General features: G+C 42.4%; 1 protein-coding gene across 1 annotated transcript; it reads left to right on the top strand.

Moving 5' to 3' along the window:
- Nucleotides 1-625: 625 nt before the first annotated feature.
- Nucleotides 626-4,353, top strand: LOC120828105 (transcription factor Sox-8). The gene is made up of 3 exons (XM_040191455.2): nucleotides 626-1,331; nucleotides 1,640-1,875; nucleotides 2,022-4,353. Exons 1-3 carry the CDS (start codon nucleotides 916-918, stop codon nucleotides 2,768-2,770), a joined length of 1,401 nt encoding a protein of 466 aa, XP_040047389.2. The 5' UTR covers nucleotides 626-915; the 3' UTR covers nucleotides 2,771-4,353.
- The last annotated feature ends 17,591 nt before the right edge of the window (nucleotides 4,354-21,944 follow it).

Genomic DNA, 21,944 nt, shown 5'->3' with positions numbered 1-21,944 from the left:
TCCTCTGACTTTGACAATGGGATGTTTCAGATGTTATATACAGCACATATATACAGTACATGCTATATTTTTTTAAAGCTTTTTCTGAACGTACATTTTTGTCCAGGGTCAACCTTGATCTCAGAAAAGTATGATGATTATATTTCACAATGATATACCTTTAAGATGTTAATATTTATTGCGTTTTGTCTAGACAGGCCAATTCACTTTTCCTGACGTTCTAAGTGCATTTTAAACATTTTAAACTGTCCCCTATTTGATATATATATATATATATATATATATACAGGTAAGTAGCAACACACGAGACAATACAAATAGTTTCATTATAGCACTCATTATTATTATCAACTTCGAACCTAAATGTCACATTTCCTGTATTACAAATGGATATAAAGTAATAGTTGAAAAAATGGAGTCACTCTTAAACCCAATACATTTCCTAAAATAATTGTAAAATGATTTTCACTCAACGTGAGCAACTTTGCCATAAACAATCCCGTGGTGTGTGCAATAACGCAATAAAACCATTATCCTAATGAGGTTAACATAAAAGCTGGAACCAATGAGAAGAAGTGGTGATTGGCTCCAGCCAATCATAGGCGGGGGGCGGAGTGACGGTTTTAAAACTGCAACTCAAGTTGCTGGAACGTGCGGCTCTCCGGCTCAGATTGTGGGCCACAACTTTCGCGACTGTTCCTCATTTTAGCAGCAAAGACAAGACAAGACAAACAAACAGCGAATGAGAAGGAAAACAACGGACTCGTTTTGACTGAAATTGTTGAAGGAATTTACTGCGGTGCACCGTGCGTAAAAGGCGCGCTGGCCACTGCGATTCAGTGGTGACATTTGCTTTTTGTATTTATTTGAAGATTCCCTTTTGGGATTTTCCATCCCCAAGGGGCTGAGCAAATAATGTTAAAAATGACCGAGGAGCATGACAAGTGTGGCAGCGACCAGCCGTGCAGTCCATCGGGCACAAACAGCTCCATGTCCCAGGACGAGTCCGACTCCGACGCTCCGTCCTCACCGACGGGCTCCGACGGTCAAGGCTCCCTGCTCGCCGGTCTGGGCAAGAAACTGGACTCAGAGGATGACGACCGGTTCCCGGCTTGCATACGTGACGCCGTCTCTCAGGTCCTCAAAGGATACGACTGGTCCTTGGTGCCCATGCCCGTGAGGGGCAGCGGATCTTTGAAAAATAAACCTCATGTCAAGAGACCCATGAATGCGTTCATGGTTTGGGCGCAAGCGGCCCGCAGGAAGCTGGCGGATCAATATCCTCACCTGCACAACGCCGAACTGAGCAAGACACTTGGGAAACTGTGGCGGTAAGGACGCATTGTATTCTATAAAAAGAAACGCATGGATGAAGAGTTGAATTAATCTCACTACAATTTGTTACATAAACGGAAACTCAGTTTGCTTTGGGCGAAAGTCGTTTCATTAATGCGCTATTTCTGTTTCTATGTATATCTTACATAGAAATATGGATTTGATTACATTTTTTAAACGTACATTAATTATATATGATATAAATAATATATATTTGAAATTTCTTTTTACCTCTTGGCGATAGGTAAAAAGTTCTAAAAATCAATTCTCAATCAAATCCTTTTCTCCTTTTTTTTCACAATAGTTTGCTCTCAGAAGGTGAGAAGAGGCCATTTGTAGATGAAGCAGAGAGGCTGCGGGTTCAGCACAAGAAAGACCATCCAGACTACAAGTACCAGCCCCGGCGACGGAAGAATATGAAACCCGGCCAGAGTGACTCAGACTCAGGAGCGGAACTGGCACATCACATGTATAAAGCTGAACCAGGGATGGGAGGACTCGCAGGGATGACTGATGGACATCACCACCCTGAGCATACAGGTATGACGTCAAATAGAATAAATAATGTGGATTGTGAGATTTATTCCAAGAATTAATTTTCTTTTAGGCGGCTGTAAATTGTTGAACTCATTTTGTACTGCGAGTGCTGAATCCTCATCTTCATGCTTTGTATCTGATATTTTCAGGGCAGCAGCATGGTCCCCCTACGCCACCCACTACTCCGAAAACCGACCTGCACCACGGGTTGAAACAGGATTTGAAACACGAAGGTCGCCGTCTCGTTGACAGCAACAGGCAAAACATCGACTTTAGCAACGTCGACATCTCTGAGCTCAGCACTGATGTCATCAGCAACATGGAGACCTTCGACGTGCACGAGTTTGACCAGTACCTCCCGCTCAACGGCCACGCCTCGGGCTCCTCCGCCGTGCCCTCAGACCACGGCCACGGGCAGGCTCCAGTGCCCGGTGGGTCTTACGCGTCCTCGTACGGTCACGCGGGCACCAACGGGTCAGTGTGGAGCCGCAAGGGCGCCATGTCCTCGTCCGCTCCCTCCGCCGGCGAGCTGGGCCAGCACCGGCTCCACATTAAGACGGAGCAGCTGAGCCCCAGCCACTACAGCGAGCACTCCCACGGGTCGCCCCCACACTCCGATTACGGCTCCTACAGCAGCCAGGCCTGCGTCACCTCGGCCACATCCGCGGCCGCTGCCTCGTTCTCCAGCTCCCAGTGTGACTATACTGACCTGCAGAGCTCCAACTATTACAACCCTTACTCGGGCTACCCATCCAGCCTCTACCAGTACCCGTACTTCCACTCATCCAGGCGGCCCTACAGCAGCCCGATCCTCAACAGTCTGTCCATGGCTCCTACCCACAGCCCCAACGCCTCCAGCTGGGACCAGCCGGTCTACACCACGCTGTCTCGACCTTGAAGGGACGAGATGCAATCAGTTTCGAAAAAAAACAAACAGAGACTCGTTCAGATTGATGCACTACTAATGAAGGAAGTAAGGGGCAGGTGGAGGAGTGTGTGTGTCTGGTGGGCTACCTGTGACCATATTGAACGTTTAAACAAGCAAAAGAGAAAAAAAGTGCCTGCTGATTTTATACAAAGTTATATTGTTGCAATTGAAACAGACTGTTTTCACAAATTGTGTTGTTGGTGAGCCAAAACTCCTCCATGAGGACATATCGCCTACGCCTACATCCTGTACACCCCCCATTTTTTTTCAAGTCGAAGATTGCACGTGTGTGCACACTTGAGGTAAAGCAAAGGCCTGCCACAGAGTTGTGTAGGAGAGAAACTGTTTGGCTCAATTCTGTTGTGAAGCAGATGGAGAAGCGGATACATTGGAGTATGTACACAGGATCACTTAGGTGAAATTGCAGTGAGATTTACATTAATGGCCTGAGCTATATTGCAGCCATTTGCATTCGTTGATCAGTCTTAATTAAATGGCTCATATGGATCTTATAGTGTCATTTTGGCAGAAAAGTCTTATATGTATTTATGTTCATGCATTATTGTTTTTTTGTGTGTGTGTTGTTCTTCAATAGATGAACACATGTAATGTGGGGTTGGCTATTATAGTACTGTTTGGCTTTTAATGAAAAATGTACACAAAGTGACAACTGTTTTAATGTCATTCCATTGAAGACCAATATCTATGAACATCTCCATTCCAAGTTGCAAGCAAACATGGCTTGACCAACAAACTCGCACAAGACAGAACAGGTGTCTGCAAGCTATGCCTGGCAAATTGCGATTAGTCATGATCCGGGGTTAAAGGAAATGGGGTAAAATAACACCGCGCACTCTGAGTGACATGTCAGCTGGTACCTCCTGGATACATGAATGAACAGCACGCGGGTGTGTGTACGCACATGCGACTGTGTGTGCGCGCGTGTGTCATGGGAGATAAAGTACTTCTGAATGCGTGAGCGATTTCTCTGCAAAGAGATACACATCTCCTGACATGATACACGCCAAATGATAAACAACTTTTTGCTGAGAGTGCATCTGTTACTCAAAAAAGAGCAATTACGGTTCCAGGCGTGAATAAGAGTGTGTGAGTATATCCCCATATTTATCTCATCAACCAATCAAGTGCCAATTCACTGCTGCAGTCTCACGCGAAATGTTATTGTGCCTTCTAATGCTTATTGTCAGTATTTCAATATGAAATGATTAACAAACTTCAGGCAGCAAACAATCAGTAATCCACACCAGATACTTCTACAGTTAACTTGCTTCTGATTATATCCTTAATTTGATCATTCCTTACAGCCTTGGTTTGTAATATTCTGTGAGATGCTGGATGAGAAGCGCACGGAGCGTCGTGCTCTTGAGATTTATCCACAGGATTGTGTTTGTATATTATTCTGGTGTATAATTTTGAGAAAGGCTGTGAAAATGATCGTTGTTCCATTAACTAGAGTTTCATTCCCACTTGCACAGCTAACCCATACGCTGGCCATTTAAAAAAATAAATAAAAAGATCTCTTTTTTTCTTGATATTTGTCTTTGTCATCTTTTTTTTTGCTTCGGGTACGAATAAATAAGTGGACATATTTACGACTCTTCCTTTGTGCTGGATGCCATCATTTACAGCCAGAGACCCGTGAGGCGTTTAAGGGGATTCAACTTTCACACTATTGTTAATTAGATGCTGCTCAAACCAGTTGAACCAGCAGGTCTTATTAACTTTTACAAAATACGCATACTTTTTCTGCTGAGCTTGCAAGCTTTTCATAGATTAAAAAAAACAACAACAACATACATTTAAAAATAAAAAGTCTTGCCGTAAAAAAACAGCTTAGAACCGCTTTGGTATACTTCTAACCCGACAAGGCCTTAACGTAGACGTATGGGGCGTAAGCACTACCCTCGGATCAGAAAGGAATGAGGAGAGATCCCATCTCTGCTTGCGGGTAGGACGCTCGAGGTGGCCCTGGCATGCATGCCAAGCAGCCGTCCCTAACCAGCCCAGGGAGAAGCCAAGTGCCAGGGCCGCGCTGCTGAATTTTAATGATTCATTATGCTGTGGAGGGGTCCCATTGTGTCCTTTATCCGGAGAGCTAGAAAGGAATTAATTGGACAGAAAATGGAAGGGCAAGGGGAACTGACAAGCCATTAAGAGGGTGCTGAATGAACGATTAGATGCACATGGGGGAGGACCCCGTCTCATGTGACAGCGTTTCACAAACAAACAAAAAAAAAACACAACAAGAACAAACACAATGACCGCCGCACCAAACTGTAGAAATCATATCAGCGCACATAATCTGTAGATAATAAAAGAAGATAATACCACAGCAGATGGGCTGTGGGTGGCTCAAGAACAACTTGTTGTTTTTCTTCCCTCAAAGTCTTTTTCACCAATGGTTGCCAAATATTTTCAGGAGGAACTCTTGAGCGAGAACACGAGTGAATAACAGCGAGGCAAAAAGGCTCTTCAGGGTCCAGTTTCTCTTGAACTTGTGATGGGGGGGGGGATTGGGCAACCTCACTGAGTTACATCTGCAAAGTACACTCAAGGAAGGAATGAATGAACATTTTTTACAGCGCAGTTTATCTGAGGAAGATTTGAACACTTGTGACACAAACTCTGGGAGAAACCACAGTGCACCACATACAGTAACATGCTTGCACAAACTCTCCCACTCACATAAACTGGAAATTAAATGTAATTCAGAGTCATTTCAACAGTGAATGCTGTGCCACATTCCAGCTGTCACAGTTATTGTTTACGGAGGGAGGGAGGGTATTATCGGCCAAAGCCGGAGTCGCGGTCTTGGACCAAGGGGACGTGAAGGGGACGGCGGGATGAACTCAGGGAAACCGGTGCTCCCTCACCACATGACCACATCCAATTGTTAGGGGCAGGATAACTTGCCTGCTAATAGTCTCATCCTGTTTAATGAGCCTGGCTGACTCAGAGCGTGTTTCGGGGAAAAGGGAAGGGAACTGGGAACTGTGAAAACTCTGAGAATGCGAGGCTGATTTGCAAGGGAAATGAGGAGGACATAAAGCGTGCTCATTGCTCATCCCTGGACGTGCAAAGCCTGAGCCCACTTGATGCACCGGGTCCATTACGCCTAATGTCGCATTGATGGCATTTCAGTTTGTATACAAATGGAACAAAATATGTTGGGAAATGATATAAGTTACATAACATGTAAAAGTTATTTCTATGTGCATTTTATTTTATTAGCTTCGTCATTTTATATTGCCTCCACCACGACTGAAAACGCCACTATTTAACTGCACTTCAATAAGGATTCGAGAGAGGATTAAATCCAGAGCTCTAAGGACGTATATATCAGTTCAAAATTGCATCAACTAAATGGTTGCTGTGCTCCAACTTGTTTTTTGCTTCGTCTCCCTGGTCTTCTCACTAAATAAAATACTCCATTAAATAATTGTTTTCTCCTGTGAGGGCTGGTAGCCCCAGGCCAAGCAAAACAAGGTGGCAGACAGAACCAACATTGACTTTCCATTATTCCTCACGGATGGGACGGCGCAGAGAAGAAAGAAAGGAGGAAAGCACAGTGCCAACACTCAAAATGGCACTAAATTCATGCTGGCTTCTCCAGGGTAATCTAACCATTGGCCGGCAATACCAAAATCAATCAGTACATGTGCGGCCCTTTCACCAGGACCAATCGGTTTAGCTAATAACTAATGTTCGGGAGGGAAAATAGTGTCTGGAAGTTACAGTGACCATCGCAGTTTGGGTTTAAATATTTATATTTAATATAGTTGTAGTTTGTATGGACTTAAGGGGTTTCATTTATTGGTGAATGTATTGTTTGAGATTGTTGAAAATCTATAAAAAATAAAATTAGTAAAACTAAAATCTGCTGTTTCAATTAGGCACGGCCAAAAAAACTCCATTTTGAAGTAAATCTGTCCCAGTAGAGCAACTTAATATGGTTGTTTACTGAAAAGGTAACCAGACTCGGGTCTAAAACTATTGCAAATACTTTTCAGTCTCTGTTTCAACCTGCTCTGAGTGCCAGATGGGTATGGATTACTGCACCACCGAATGTGACAGTTTATTTTTGATTAATGAAACGTTCTGGTTCATCACACAAAACACATTCAATTCGCATTTGGTAAAAAACACCCCAAAGAAGATTATATTATTTGACTAAAATTACCAGCGGGATTACCAGCTCTATAACATGGTGATAGTGATGGTGTTAAAACTGCTCATTTTTCTTTCTTTCACATGGAGACATGAAATAAAGGACATTGAAGAAAAAATCAGCAACAATTTGACATCTGGTCTGTTCTGTTCTCTGAACAGTTGTCCACAGTCTTTCGCTATCTTTTTTCATTTGTTCTCTCCTCTCTTTCACTTTTTCTTGGCTCGTCTTGATTGTGAATGGGGTGGCAGCATAGCTGCTCATCTTCTTTCCACAGCTTTAGGACTCTCTGATTGGTAACTATGGTTGTGTTTTCACTGTCACAGCTTTCTGCTTTTGTTGAACTGTGGCACGCTTCCCTCGTCGTGTACTTTACTTGAAGTTGTCTCATCTCGACATTCTTCCCTTCACACTTTCTGTCTCTCTCCTCATCACCGGGACCCTTTACTATCGTGTTTTTAGTCACGCTTGAAAGACATTTGATGATTGACAAGCGTTACCGTAATACATTTTTTTCCCCATTTGAAAATTAAATATGAAAGGAAGTAGAGCTCCTAAAAAGAAAAACAAATGATCAGCTGGTTGCTGTAAAAAACAGAAGCCTACCATGAATTACGTTTGACTTGAGAATTAATGAGACCCTCAATCCTTTTAAAAGTGTTTGATTAATGCAGGCATTTCCCATTTGCTCCCCCAACACACACACACACACATGTGCACACATTGTTACACGGCCCCCCACACAAGTTGCACCGCTCCGTCACTGATGACACAGAGGGAGAGAGACTGAGCCACCAGCAAGTGGGATCCCGGAATGTGTGTGTGTGGGAGAAACATTCACATTTTTTTCATGCTACTGATGCGCAGATAGTAGAAGTAGAGACAAAGCAAAAAGAGAGAAGTCAACTCAAATATGGCGCAGAGAGAGGGAAAGGAAAATAAAGACGGGGGAAGCAAACGGAAGGCTCGATAGTCTCAGGTAAGAGGGAAAAGAAAAATATCGGCCCCTTAGTTCTCTTGCTTTGTGGAGCTGCTTGGCAAGGGAAATGTGGCGAGGACAGCAGGACCAGAGTTTTAAATGTAGCTCGGCTTTGGCAGAGCCGCGTGTGAGCGCACTCCGTTGGAGCACCAAATCCTGTCGCCCAGTGCAACATGGCGATTCAGACAAAACAGCAGGCCCATCAAAAAACCCATGTAACCATGCTGGCACACATAAAGCACACCGGCCTGTGGTCGGGTTTTCTGTACTCGCTGCATTCTCACAGGCCTTGGTACTGGCTGCCGTGAGGAATGCATTTTCAGACCATATCAGGGGTGCCGCACTTTCCCTGGTTTTCGGGCTGCAGTGAAACAGACAATACACCATAAAAAACAGCAACATATGTCCATCTTCTCACAATTGGTATTTTCTGGAGTGTGACAAAGAGCAGTGGAGAAGGAAAAGAAGGGGAGAAGTTATTTTTCACATGTGGTTTAGACCCGTTCGGAGGGCCTTGGACCAACGCCAGTTTATCCCGGGTCCAGCCTTTGAAATGCATGGGGTTCATTATGTAACTAAATCTATTGTCAAAGAATAAAACAATAAGGGGCCAGCAGGAGAGGCGTGTGTGTTTGTGTGTGTGTGTGTGTGTGTGTGTGTGAGTAAGTGGTTGAGGTGGCATTTACACTACCCTCTCTCACTTTGTCACAGTCCAGACACTGTGAAACACTCCTGCTCCCAAGCTACGCACTGTATTTACAGACAGTTATCTCCTACCACTTTTATCACATTGCAGTTGCATTGAATGTGTTAAAGCAAATAGAAAAAAATCTAAATAAACAAAAATGTATTTTACAAATATATATTCTTTTTTTGTACGTTCATACAACTGCAAAGGGAATAAAACTTTAAATGAATAATAGCAGCCATTAAAACTCCCATAATCACAAATACGTAGCGTCAAAGAGGCATGAATACTGATTCTCGCCTTCATTTAGTCCATAGGCAATCGAATTAGCAATGCCTAAACCCAATATAAGTATGTAATGCAACCATGACATTTGCTTTTACCCTCAGCACCCCACTTCTCATGCTACAGCCAGACCCCCCCCCTTAGACCGCGGCCTCAGCGATGCTGGGGAGCTGCAACCGAGCATGCGAGGAAGCCTTTTAGTGGTCGTCTGAGTTCGCTACGGCTGAGCATCAAACCCTCGGCGTGGTCGCAGGGGTCAGCCGCTGCACACTGCTCTGGCGCCTCCAACCCGCCACTGGGTCCCTGACCGTCGCTTGCCCTCAGAGACATGGAGACACGGAGACACGGAGGCTCCGAAACTGTGAGTTTTAACCGTCCCAGCTGTGCTGGAGAGAGAAGCATAGCTTCATTTGACTGCAGCAGCTGAACGCGGCTCCATGCAAATGGATGAAGTTATATTTGGACCAGCCCGCGGCCGATGGCGATTTGAATGAATGAAAATGAGAGCAGCTTGTTTGCTCCTCTAGAGAGAGATATAAGAGGGGGAAAGATAAAGCATACACAAACTTTACAGTCAGGCTAGCTTGTTGCTCGAGAAACAAACCAAACTTGGTGTTCAGAATACAGCCAGTACTAAAAGATTTGGATGAGATTGGAGTCAGAGGTTTGCTTTTTTCCTCTACTCTGCATGCTTAAAGGTTATGTCAGGTCTGTCTCGGCCTCTATTATTTTTTCTCATGTATTGAATCAACTGGATAACAGTCAGTGGACTGACTCAAGGACTGTCACATTGACAATATTTCCTAAAGAAGCAACTCTGCTGTTTGACAACACTATGTCAACAGTCACTAGGCAACCTATTGGTTATTTATTCATGAAAATAAACAAAATGAACAAAAAGATTGAATGAAACAGTTCAAATGCCACATGTGGTGTGTTACATGTTGGGTGCTTACATTCCCTCATGACCACCGATAAAGTTCTTTAAAAGTCTCTCCTCAGTTCTTCAGCCAAGAGTCAGAAGGAGGGATCCACGAGTCCTCGTCGTCATCAACCCATTTCCAGTCACATGTTGCATCCCAGCAAAGTGCTTTGATTAAAGAAAAAAGAAAACTGAGAAATCGGCATTTGTCTTGGCGGCAGCGCCATGATGTCACATGGTTAGGAAGTGATGGCAAGCGCCCGAGACTAAGACATGGGAGAGAAGGACAGAGAGAAGGCCGAGCTGCCAGGCCGGAGAAAAGGTGACGCAGCGGACTCCTGCTTCAGCCAGAAAGACAAACTGTTCACTGTGGCAGCTAATGAGGCTGAACTTTGACCCTATTATAGGCGGAAGGCCTATGTACTGCCCATGGTACTGCCGGACTGTTTTTATGGTTTCGTGGAGGAGGAGTGGGCTGGGTGGGAAATGGTGAGGCCTTTCCACCGATGAACAGAGAATATATGATGCAACAGAAACAGATTTCATGCTTACTGTGAAATCCTCTGACAAAGGATCTTCAGCCACTTTCTGATCTGATTAGAAAGTGTTGATTAGAGGTCAACTCTCACGGCTCAACATCGATCTGGATATCCGTATTGAGTCAGAAAAGCTTATCTCTTATTCCGGCTACATTCAATCACAAATGCCATGCAGGTATTGTAGGCTACACAGGAAGTGCACACACGCAGCTAGCATTTCATTTATTGGCAGTGGAAGTGGGGTAGGATGGTGTGCAGGGATCATATGATCGAATGTGAAAAGGGATCTGCTTTTAAATAAAACAGGTATTTCACTGTGTGCGGTGTGATATCCCTGAGAAGAGGAGTTCTCACAGGGAGACTGAACAGGGAAAGCAGATGGGCCGGTAAACTGGGAGAGGTTACTGGAGGTCAGGAGATCCTCAATATATCAGATTTAATCCCTGGAGCGGGCAACTAATTAAAAAGGTATCTCTGGATAATATAAACACACTACGGTTATCTGCATCGTCTCATCAGCAAAAGTAATAGGGATCACCATTACAATTAATACTCAGTATTGGAAATACAGAAACTGTTTTTGTGACTTTATAGGCCGGAGTGGTGGTGTGAATGGTGACGGTTGCCGTATTGTGCTTAATGAGACAACGTAATAATGTCTGTAGGACAGCAGAGGCTCCTGCTATGACAAGTCACATGATCTCCCTTGAGAAAGGTTTAACTGTCCTTGGTGTTCTAAAATTGCTTCAAGAGCAGAATGTATTCTCTCAAAGTCACCCTGAGCCTAAAATATGCTTCACATTTCCAAATAGAGACTAACTTATATCTGATTTCTGGTTGTGGTTACTCAGGAATTTTGCGTTTGTTATTTCTCATTTTCCGATCATTCTTGACACTCTCTTTCTCTTTGGCTTTGCTTTCCTTCCTCAACTCCAATTATAGGGTGCATAATACACATAAAGCGTGTGTGCGTGTGTGTGTGTGTGTGTGTGTGTGTGTGTGTATCTACAGTACACGCCTGTCTGCACACATGTAGAATGTAGCTTCTCTACCAGGATGGGACTAATCCCGGGGTGGCAGGAGAGCAGAGGGGAGCCAGCACATGTGCACATCTTTCAACTGTGGTTTGCGATGTTTAGTCTTGCTTTGTCAGCACTTCTTGAACCCGCTCCAGAAAAGCTTTCAAATGGCCCATCATTCACGACTCCCGCTGCACCCTGAAGCCCGATCGCCCTCTGCCCATGGACTTTCCCGTCACAAGATGAAAACACAACTGAATTAATTTGACAAAATCACCATCCGAATGTAATGTCGATGCCCCCGGTCGGCCTCCAAGGCCTTTGCCCTGCAGGGACTTTCCAAACGTTACCCCTGATATTTCATCACAAGGCAGGTATACTGCCAGAAAAGGGTATCACTTGCTTTTCAGTTTAATTTCCTTTCCCGCCTCCTTCTCTCTTATCACCAGATCTCTGATGAAATTTTTCCCGGGCAGCTGATTTGACTGGCAAAACCAGCCACATTCTGGTAGCACCGTTGGGGGGATTCCCCTACAATTTTGGGCTGTGGTTCATCTCTGATGTCCCTCTCGAAATACAACCCACGTGTTATAATAACAATAATTATCAGCATTGAAGTGGATGGAAAGGTGGATGCAACTCACATGTTTAACAAAACTAAGCCATTTGATTGTACAGCGCAATACGAACTCTTTTCAGTGAGGTTGCATCATTGTCCTTTTTTTTTTTTTTTTCTGCTTGTCATTATGTTTCATTTCAGACAAATTATTAGTTTTTCTAGTGTTTAATTACACGCGTGCGTATGCGTATAACAAACCTGAAAGACGCACATCTCTTCCCCCTCACTCTCACCTTCAGCTATAATAACACTCGGTTGCAAAACACAGGACAACTGCTCAGCACAGTAATAACTTTGCATCTGTCGAGCAACAGATGCAAAGCGGTCCGTCACCCCGGCCCTCGGATCATAACAACAGCTGGGGCTCAAGCACTTTTCCTTAGAGCAACTAACATCTCATGAGTGGCAACATCATCTCAGATACAATCCCTCCAAAGCCCTCCTCTAACTGTTAAACATGTTTGTTCAGCCTTTTAACTTATCGTTATCTTTTGTAACTCCCCTTGCGCCGTAACTAATTCAAACATCCATTTAACAATAATGTAAAACATGTTAACTAAACGTAGGTCATCTGCATTGAGGGTTCGCTCATTATGCAAACACAGTCAATTCATTCTCTTGGAGAACATAAGGAAGGAAACTCCCACCTCCTTCACACACAAAGACCGTTCCTCCTTATTAGCGACGGGGACTTTGAACCAAACCAGAACCCATTTACAAGTCGGAGAATGTCTGTGTTATCTTTACGTTCTCCTGGAAAATATAAGACCCCAAAAGTTAAGCAGATGCCTCCCGTCAAAGAAGAAAGAAAATGTTTCCCACTCTTTTACGTGTTACCACAGAAGCATCAGACATGACACTGATGAACATATGAAGCAAAGCTCTGTTTGTGTTGTTTGTGCGTGGCTTTAAGCTGACAAAAAACATATACATATAGATGTGGTGTGTTGTGTGACATCGATGATGATGGTATTTCCCTGTTCGCTATTGCACTTTATTTTTTTAATTTTTAAATCATTTTTAACTTGAACTTTTATTCCTTTATTTTAAACTAACCCATAGCCTTATACTATTAACCCATAGCATTATATTTTATTTTATTCCTCGTACACTATTGTCTTGTCGTCCATTGTCGTACTGTCTACTGTCACGCACCAACCGCCAAGTCAAATTCCTTGTATGTCTGACATATTATGGCATTTAATGTTTCCTGATTCCTGATTGCTGACTGCTGAAGAGGAGTTGGGTGATTCTAACTGACTGACTGTGGAAACACATTAGGAAGTTCACCAGAAGATGGCACTGCAGCACATCAAATCCATTCATTCATTTTTACAGGTATCTATGGCGACACCTAGTGTTCAGAAAAACACATTACACTTGACTTTAAATAATCAAACTGCCTTTTATCTCGTTACTGGAACTCCTGTCACATGCATGGGAATGTTATCCCTGAGTAATATACTTTTATAATCAACTTGGTTATACAATTTATCGGACAGTTTTATTACAAACAGCCAATCCAAGTTAAAGCCAACTGTGGTCAGCAACAAACAGACAACAGACAAAGTAAGCATTTAGTAGATACAAAGTCAAATATTTCACTGAAGTTAAGAAGAGTCAATATATTGGACTTAGCTTAAAACAGAACTCCCTGAAAATGAATGCTAATGCTGCTCCATTTTTGTCATATCGCTGTATAATTTGGCTGGCCGTATGAACAAAAAGAAAAAGAAAACAAATATGAAGATTTATATAAAATTTGGAAAAATCTGCTTTATACTCGTCACTTAATATGTGAGAAACTAATGGCTTGAGATCCAACATTTTCTTTAGCCCCAAAATTCTTATTTGTCTTTTGCCAACCAACTTTCACCATGCACAAGACTTTTATAGTCAGCAGCCGGTCCTAAAGTGTGTATTGTGTTTCAGCACGAAGGTCATTTGGATCAATTCTAATATGGTCTGCAGGCCTTTCTCTCCATTGCTGTCCTTTGGGCATCACGGAAGATGTCCAATCTTTAATGTTTTTGCTTTTGTCTGAGGGATCTTGACTGAAGGAGAACATCAGAAAATAAATAATAGCTATTGAGTGTTTTATGCTTCCACATAACCCTTTAAAATGCAACTAATACTTCAAAAAGCCACTAGATGGCATATTAATATTTCTGTGTAAAACAATTTTTTTGTCTTATCTGGATAAGGCGCTTCAAAACAGTTCAAGGAATAGTCTGAATATATCTGTACAGGAGGTGCTCCAACTTTCATTGTCAAAGAAAAGAAGGCCTCAGGTCCGGGGAGGAGGAAGGGGAGAATGGGGGACAGAGAAGGCCTCACTCAGCACTGTGGGCACTACGTTGCTTTCATGTGCTCCACGGGACGTCTCGCTCCGTGTGCTTCAGGATCTCTCTTCTGGTTCAACATTCCTTCACCTTGGAGGGATGATGACTGAGTGGCTTTCCTACTATACCTGCTGGGAATGCTATGGGGTTAACAGGGGTGAATGGGTAAATAAATGGAATAGTTATCACCATGAAACTTCCTCAGTTGTTTACTTACTTACATACAGAGAAAATGATGTTCAAATGTTTGTTAATGCACATGAAGAGTAATGATAACTCCTCGAAGGAGAAATCATCAAACATGGATTTTTGTTATTTACAAAAATAAACACAGTAACATACATTTTGGATGTTTTTTTTTAGTTTTGGAGGGAAATAAACACAGAATCTAAAAATGATGTTTTCACCCTGGGGTGTCTCCTCTTAAGTGAATGCATCAAACTACATGCAGATAAGGTTACAGCAGTATATTATGTTGATAAATCATACTTTTCATCATTATCATGTCACTAACAATGACTTTGTTTGTTTCTCAACTGAGCTCTCAACACATTTAACGCGGCTAAATTAGTCAGCTCCTATTTAGGAAATTCACTTTTTGGAATTAACAATTGTAAATGCTTTTTTCCTCGAAAAAATCTTTTCACCACATGTTCAAAACAGCACAAACAGCTTCATTTTATTCACGCTATCTTTATAGAGTCTGACAAATCGTTCATGCAACATGCAAATTCCAAGATGGACGAACTATCCTTGGAAAGCTGGTTACTCAGAAACGGTCTCATCTGAAAGATGTCTTCATAGGAATGATATGCATCATAGAGTCAGTAAAAAAACCCACTGTATGTTATGCAAACAAAGCATTTCAACAAGAAAGTTGTGTTCTGGAATAATCAGTCTACAGTAAAATGCTGAGTGTTGCTAGAAACAACTAATTCTGAATATGATGGCTGATTCTCCACTTCTGCTCCAATCCAAATGTATTATATTTACAGCTGGCGACAGTAAACAACAATCGAAGATTGACTCCAAATACTATTCTGATTGTTCTCTTCCTCTGATCATTATTCTCTTATTCATCGGAAGATTTGAACCGACCCCATTCCACCAGATTTGTCTTTCTTACACGTGCAGGAATTAGAAGCAGTGCAATGTTCTTTCAGATGTTCTGATTGTTCTGAGAATAACTCCCTACTTCTTGTCACTGGCCACAGTTAGAGAAACCGTCCCCATGGTAACTGAATTTGTGTGACTGAGAGATTCAAACCTGTGGAAGAAGTGGCCTAATGGATTTCACTGTCAGCATATCAGCTTTCCTTTGTAGAGGTTTTGATCAGATGAGTGTAGTACATTTATTTTCTAAAGAACGTACATTACTCACTGTTCAGAAGTGGAACTTAACCAAAACAAATCTGTATGATTTTTATTATTAAAATTCATTGAGTTATTGGCCTGCAACCCAAGGCGCCTGTATGTAAGTTCAGATGATACGCACGAGATACAACGAACAGAATCAAAGAAGTACAAATAACTAATTACGGCCAACGGTGAGAGGAACAATGATGGTGTATTTTCTAAAATGAGCTGTTTTTCTACTCCGTGCCACCCACCGTTAACTCATCTACACTTCAACAGGATTAGCCCACGTCTCCAACTACGATGCGAGGCATGAACTCTGACATTGACGCAGGGTTTTTTGCATTTGTTCCAACAAACTCTCGTCCTCTGTTTAATGTGAACGACCAGAAGCATCGTTGTCCAAGACGTCATCTTCAGCGTATTACTGACGGGGATTAAAATACACCTGGCTGTGCAGTCTGGGGGAGTTGGGTATCTCCTTTCTGTCTAAATAACGGAAAAGGGAGCATGAACAAGAACAGTAGGTGTATCTGTGTGTGCTTGTGTGTCTTTAGGTGTGTGTGTGTGTGTGTGTGTGTGTGTGTGTGTGTGTGTGTGTGCGCATGCTCGGCTGTTCTGATAGGAAGTTGCCATAGGGAGAAAAGTCATTTGGAAGTAGGACTCGGTAAGGTGTAAAGATGTGCACGACAAAAGTGCACGCACACAAACACTTCAGGATGTCGAGGCGGGAGAGAGAACAGCTTGTCCACAGTGTGTGTGTGTGTGTGTGTGTGTGTGTGAGCCTCTGTGTGATGTGTGTGTTAGCAAGCCAGATCTAGCCGTCCTTTCCTCCTAACCTTTTCCAATACAGGTTCTACTTTTAGTTCAGGCCGTGCTAAGTGCCTTGTATAATGTTCTGAACTTTTAATTATGCTTTGACTGAAGGCTTTGTGATACTGCCACTGAGCTTATGAGCGTCAACACTTTTCGCTTCCTTTCGTATCTTTCTGCACTGTATTTCGCCCTAATTTTCAGAGAACATAGTGTTACGGGACGGGTTGATTATTGTTTTCTTTTAATAGCTACCCATCGTATGTACGTAATGAAATCGTCACTCGTTGAGAATCATTAACACCCATAATACACCCATCAATCACTGCACGTGCTTGTCTGACAAGAAATACCAAAGAAAATGTAACGTTTGTGATTTGATTGACTTTTCATTTTATAGTTTATTAAAAATTAGCAGCAAATATTTTTGTTGCTACTGACTTTTTAACTCCCCAAAAGGATATTCATGACTGAGCTGGGCCGACGGGTGCAGATGTGTCTATATATATATATATTACCCCTCTGCTGACTATGTCTATGTCTATGTGTGCTTGTTTCTGCGTCCCCCTCACGACACACATTTACTCTTTATGTACTCTATTGGAGATTGTCTCCCTATAGGATACTTTTACCTAAAAAGCTGTGAGTTGCTCTATATTGCAGGTGGTAAAGTTTGTGTAGACAATGCACACAAGATTCACGCCTGAATAAAACTGTTGTTCTACTGTGAATCCAGCCAGCAATCAGCAGCTGAGGTAAACATTCTTCCGGCAGTCAAGCTTTTGTAACGGTGTCACAAGGCGCACATAACATCTCTGGCCGCAATTAAGGCCAAACAACTAGCACTAATCATTGTTCTGTGTTGTTATGGGTAACAGGGGTCCAAAAACAACAAGATAACAATGTAGGTGAAAATGAGGGCAGGCTCGTCCTTGTCCGTCTCCTGCTGTGCTGACGGAGCATTATAGCCTTTGATAACGTCCCTTCCCCCCACCAGCTGAGGCCGATGTTGTGGCTGAAGCAGATCAGGGCTGTCCGCTGCTTTTGTTCAAGTATCCGGCATACCAAAATGTCAAAAGCAAAGCTCAATTTCTTTTTGAAATTTTAACAGATCCAGGTGCAATATTATCCTTGATTTTATCCAATTTTATTTAAATGACGATTAACTAGCTTTAATGGTTGTTCTTATATGCCAATTAAATCCATAGAAATTAAACAGTAAAGAATAGCAATGTTAATCACATTTAAGAGACAGATCAAACTCCATTTCGCTGCATCTAATCATCAGCATCTAAACAAAACCGTTTTAGCAGCATTGCTAAGCAACACAAGCCAACTGTTGCCATAGCAATACTTAAAACTTAGTTCAGTTTGTGTCACCTCTTCTCCACCTCGATTACATATCGTTTGGAACATTATAAGTGGGCCGACAGATGTCACAAACCATTACATTCATTCACAGGGTCTATGTGACTGTGGCAGGCCACTTCGATACATTAAGGCTACTTTCCACTTGTGTTTAACATACTCATTGCTCTTAACCATAAAATCCGCCATATCACCACGCATGCATACTGCATGTGAACATGTCAGCAAGATGACCATGACTGAGATGACTACCTGCAGGGAGGGAACACAGAATTATTCAGAGTTCTCCATCTGTCTTACATCCCCTAGCTGCCTGTTGCTGTTTGTCCATTCTCGAGACAATATTTTTTATGCAGTAATGTTCCAATTTACAAGAAAGTGAAATGCGTAAAAATTAAGTTCATAAAGGTTCTTAAAACTGAAACTGAAAAGTAGATGGCTTTCTGCGGTTTTCTTGCTGCATTGAAAGCTGTATATTCCTGTCACTGCAATGCTCACAATTTGCTGGGGTCATGAGAGAAGCCAGGTTCCCTGAGGTCAGAGAGACATCGGGTGCACAGCGTTGTTCATCGGGGATGTTGATCTCTATCATGCTCCATAAACATGGTTGTCCAATTGACGATATGAGGGATGGTCTGAGCTCAAAAGCTGCCATGACGCAGAGAGAACTGAAATGGTTCATAGGTTCAGATGAGAACTCCAGTAAGGGAGTGCACCGAGGTTCAGTATTTGCATGTGTGCATGAGTTTGGTGCGTGTGTTGTGTACATCGGCCGGATATGTTTGCAACACCTGTTCACCTCTGCATCTATTCACACATTACAGAACTTCGGTCCCTCTGTAAGGTCCATCCCTGTGGTCAAATGTGGACTCGGAGCCACAAGCGCAAACAGAGCTGCTGGAACCAATTATGCACAATTAGTTTGGGGCGGTTGGTTGGGCTAACAGCGCAGCCAGTTCCGAGCCAGTCCGTGATTGATTCCGCTCTGTGTGGGTTATTAAGAGTTCCACTTAGATGGATCAACAGATCGGCCAAAGCCTTGTGTCCCCTCATCTTGTAACACAGTGTCTGAGAGACATTGCTTCCATATTTAGCAACAGGAACTTCCCTAAAAACGGCTTGATGTGACTTACGGGGTTTTGTGTTTTGTGTTTTAAGGACAACTTAAAACATGAACCAGTAACCTGAGTAAAGCAAGGGACGGTAGAAGGGCAGAGAGTCAGACGGACCTTGTTTTCTTATCACTTAGCTCAGAGAGAACAAGCAGCTTTTAAATGTACACATCAGCTATACAGAAGCTTGAACGTATGACACATAATTATTATTGATTATTGATATAATTAGTATTATACAGAAAGAACTAAATTACAGTCACTTATCTCACCAGTAAAGTGCACCTCTGTCTCTTGGAATAGTGGTTGAGGCATTGTCGTGTGTTCCCGTTCAATCACAACAATTACATGTTTTTACCTGGACTCACCTGGACAGACTGTTTCCTGGAAACAGTTGAGTATTTTATTTTCATTCTCAGAGCTGTTTTTTGCTCAGTCTGTTTAAAATGTACATTTACTCACAGATGTGATTTCTTTCACAGAAAACCTGCTCTCAAAGGCCACAAGTTCAACATGTGTGTCATCTTTTTTTTTATCAAACAATATCATACAGAGCTTTATTATTTTAGCTGAAACTGTTTGATGTTCAAAAACAAATGACCTTGTCACCAGTCCAGTGAAATCAAATACTTTCTTATTTTGATGACATTTCTGAACAACAACCAGCATCTAATTAGTTGGAATGCTTTAAGCATTCCAAGTATTGTTCTTCTAATCTTTATTTCAACTTATTCTTATTCTATTTCTTCCGTGCCACCTTTCAACTGCTTCCCATTTTCAGCTATTTAAACCGTTCAAATATTAAAATATTCAGCTCCTTTCTGGCTTGAGGGCTATGTATGTTCAGCTTTCTACCTCTTAAGCTTGAATTTATATAAATCAGTAATCATGAATATTTCGTCTAATGGTTTTCCTATGGAGATCGTGTTTAAATCCTCTTCAACTTCTTCAACTTTCAGATTTTTCAGCTTCGCAAATCTTTCAGCTACAGACACCATTTCAACTCTCAAATGTTCACACAAGTCTCAACTATTTTATGAAAAAAACTGCTTCTTCATATCTATTGTACTTTTTTTATAATCACTGATTATGTTTCACTAGTTCTTCGCTCCGTTTCTGACTTTTACATGAGTGTGTATTGCGTCTGCTAGAGGCGGGACCTCGCAGGCTAGAGTGTGGGGCATCGCAGGAATCTGGTTAAAAAAATATGGAACTTCTGTCCTTGCAGCCAAAGTATACACTCTAGAGGCTTCATTTCTTCAGATTAATGAGGGTATGGTTGTGCTGATTGGATTAATGTGTTCATGGAATCCCAGAGTTTTTTAGTTTTGGCGCAAGGAGTGTTTGAGTGACACAACCTCTGCCAAAAGCCCCATAGGCTCCAATACAAATCTGCCGACATATTTCTCACAAAAATCCACAAGGTACACGTTTTGTAAACGGCCATAGGAGCCGTATTTATTACCGGACAGACATAAAAACACATCCACGCGTTCGGTAGAGTCTTGGGTCTCATACAAACGCCGTATTTTTTAGATAGCTGTTATAGTTTTTCGCTGGTTCCCATTTGTCTGAGGTGTGGATTCTGTGTAACTTGCTGCCATGTCTCCCCTTTTGCAGCCGCACAGGTGCGGCGTTGTCGTGGTTACGAGCACTCACACGCCGCAGGATCTGTCTGTGGCTCACAGCTGCTCCTTGTGACCTGATTAGTGGAGTCACATGACGCAGCTATGCTTTCTGTCAACAGACCAATATGATAAAGACACTCGCCCCCCCTCCCCCCTCCACCCTGACCTCTACTTACTGTTAATCACTCTCAGTCAGTCAGTCAGTCTAATTCTCCTCCCCTCTCCCTCTCTTCCTCACCACCATTCCCTTCCTCACCCTCTCACCCTCCCTCCCTCTATCTACACCCCCCCACCCCACCCAATCCAATAGGTGCGCCGTTGCCGTGGTTACTCGTAAACACGCTGCAGTATCTCTGTGTGTGACTCACAGCTGCTCCAATGACGTGATTAGTGGAGTCACATGACGCAGCTATGCTTTCTGTCAACAGACCAATATGATAAAGACACTCGCCCCCCCTCCCCCCTCCACCCTGACCTCTACTCACTGTTAATCACTCAGTCAGTCAGTATGTCTGTCTATTTCTCCTTTCTCTCTCCCTCTATCTCTTCCTCACCACCCCTCCCTTCCTCACCCTCTCACCCTCCCTCCCTCTATCTACACCCCCCCACCCCACCCAATCCAATAATTTCAAAATAAAAGCCCTATGGAGGGAATTTTTACTGTAATGTTAGTGATGAGGCCTATTAATTAAAAACTTCTTAGTTTGAATAACAAACATTCTGTCTCCCAACCCCCCCTCACCCAATTCCATCATTACAAACTAAAAGCCTGAATGATTATCTGTACCTTAACCATGAAGCGGTTTCGTTGAAATACGCATTGCTCTTTCAAATACTACTATAACCACTACGAATATTACTAGTACCTCAGTAGAACTACAACTGATACTTCTACTACCATACTACTAGTATTTCTACTGCTATTAATACAACTACTACTAATGTTATTAAAAATACTACTATGGCTAATAGTATCAGTATTCCAGCTGTTTCTACTGCTATTGATACTAAACCGACTTCTACTGCTAGTACTAATACCCAAATTACAACTAACATTACTACAAACAATTTTAAACCTCTTTTTATTCATCTCAGCTTTTGTTATTTCTGTACTTTTTAAAATTCATTTAAGCTCCTGCAACTTCTGTTTTGCAATATTTCACATTTATTTCAGCTGTTTTCATTTCTGCTTTTTCAGCAAATCTATTGAAATTCCTTTCAGCTTCTCCCATTTCTGTATTTTCAACTATTTCAAATTAATTTCAGCTTTTCTAATATCTTTTAT

The sequence above is a fragment of the Gasterosteus aculeatus genome, chromosome 11 (genome assembly GCF_964276395.1).
Source record: "Gasterosteus aculeatus chromosome 11, fGasAcu3.hap1.1, whole genome shotgun sequence".
Classification (NCBI taxonomy): domain Eukaryota; kingdom Metazoa; phylum Chordata; class Actinopteri; order Perciformes; family Gasterosteidae; genus Gasterosteus; species Gasterosteus aculeatus.
Note: the sequence above shows the minus strand (reverse complement) of the source record. Positions and strands in the feature narration are given on the sequence as shown.

Excerpts from the sequence above, each read along its gene's own strand:
- LOC120828105 (XM_040191455.2), top strand. The coding sequence starts at position 916 with ATGTTAAAAATGACCGAGGAGCATGACAAGTGTGGCAGCGACCAGCCG. Across the intron at positions 1,332-1,639 it reads ACACTTGGGAAACTGTGGCG|TTTGCTCTCAGAAGGTGAGA; the intron begins GTAAGGACGCAT and ends TTTTCACAATAG. Across the intron at positions 1,876-2,021 it reads TCACCACCCTGAGCATACAG|GGCAGCAGCATGGTCCCCCT; the intron begins GTATGACGTCAA and ends TGATATTTTCAG.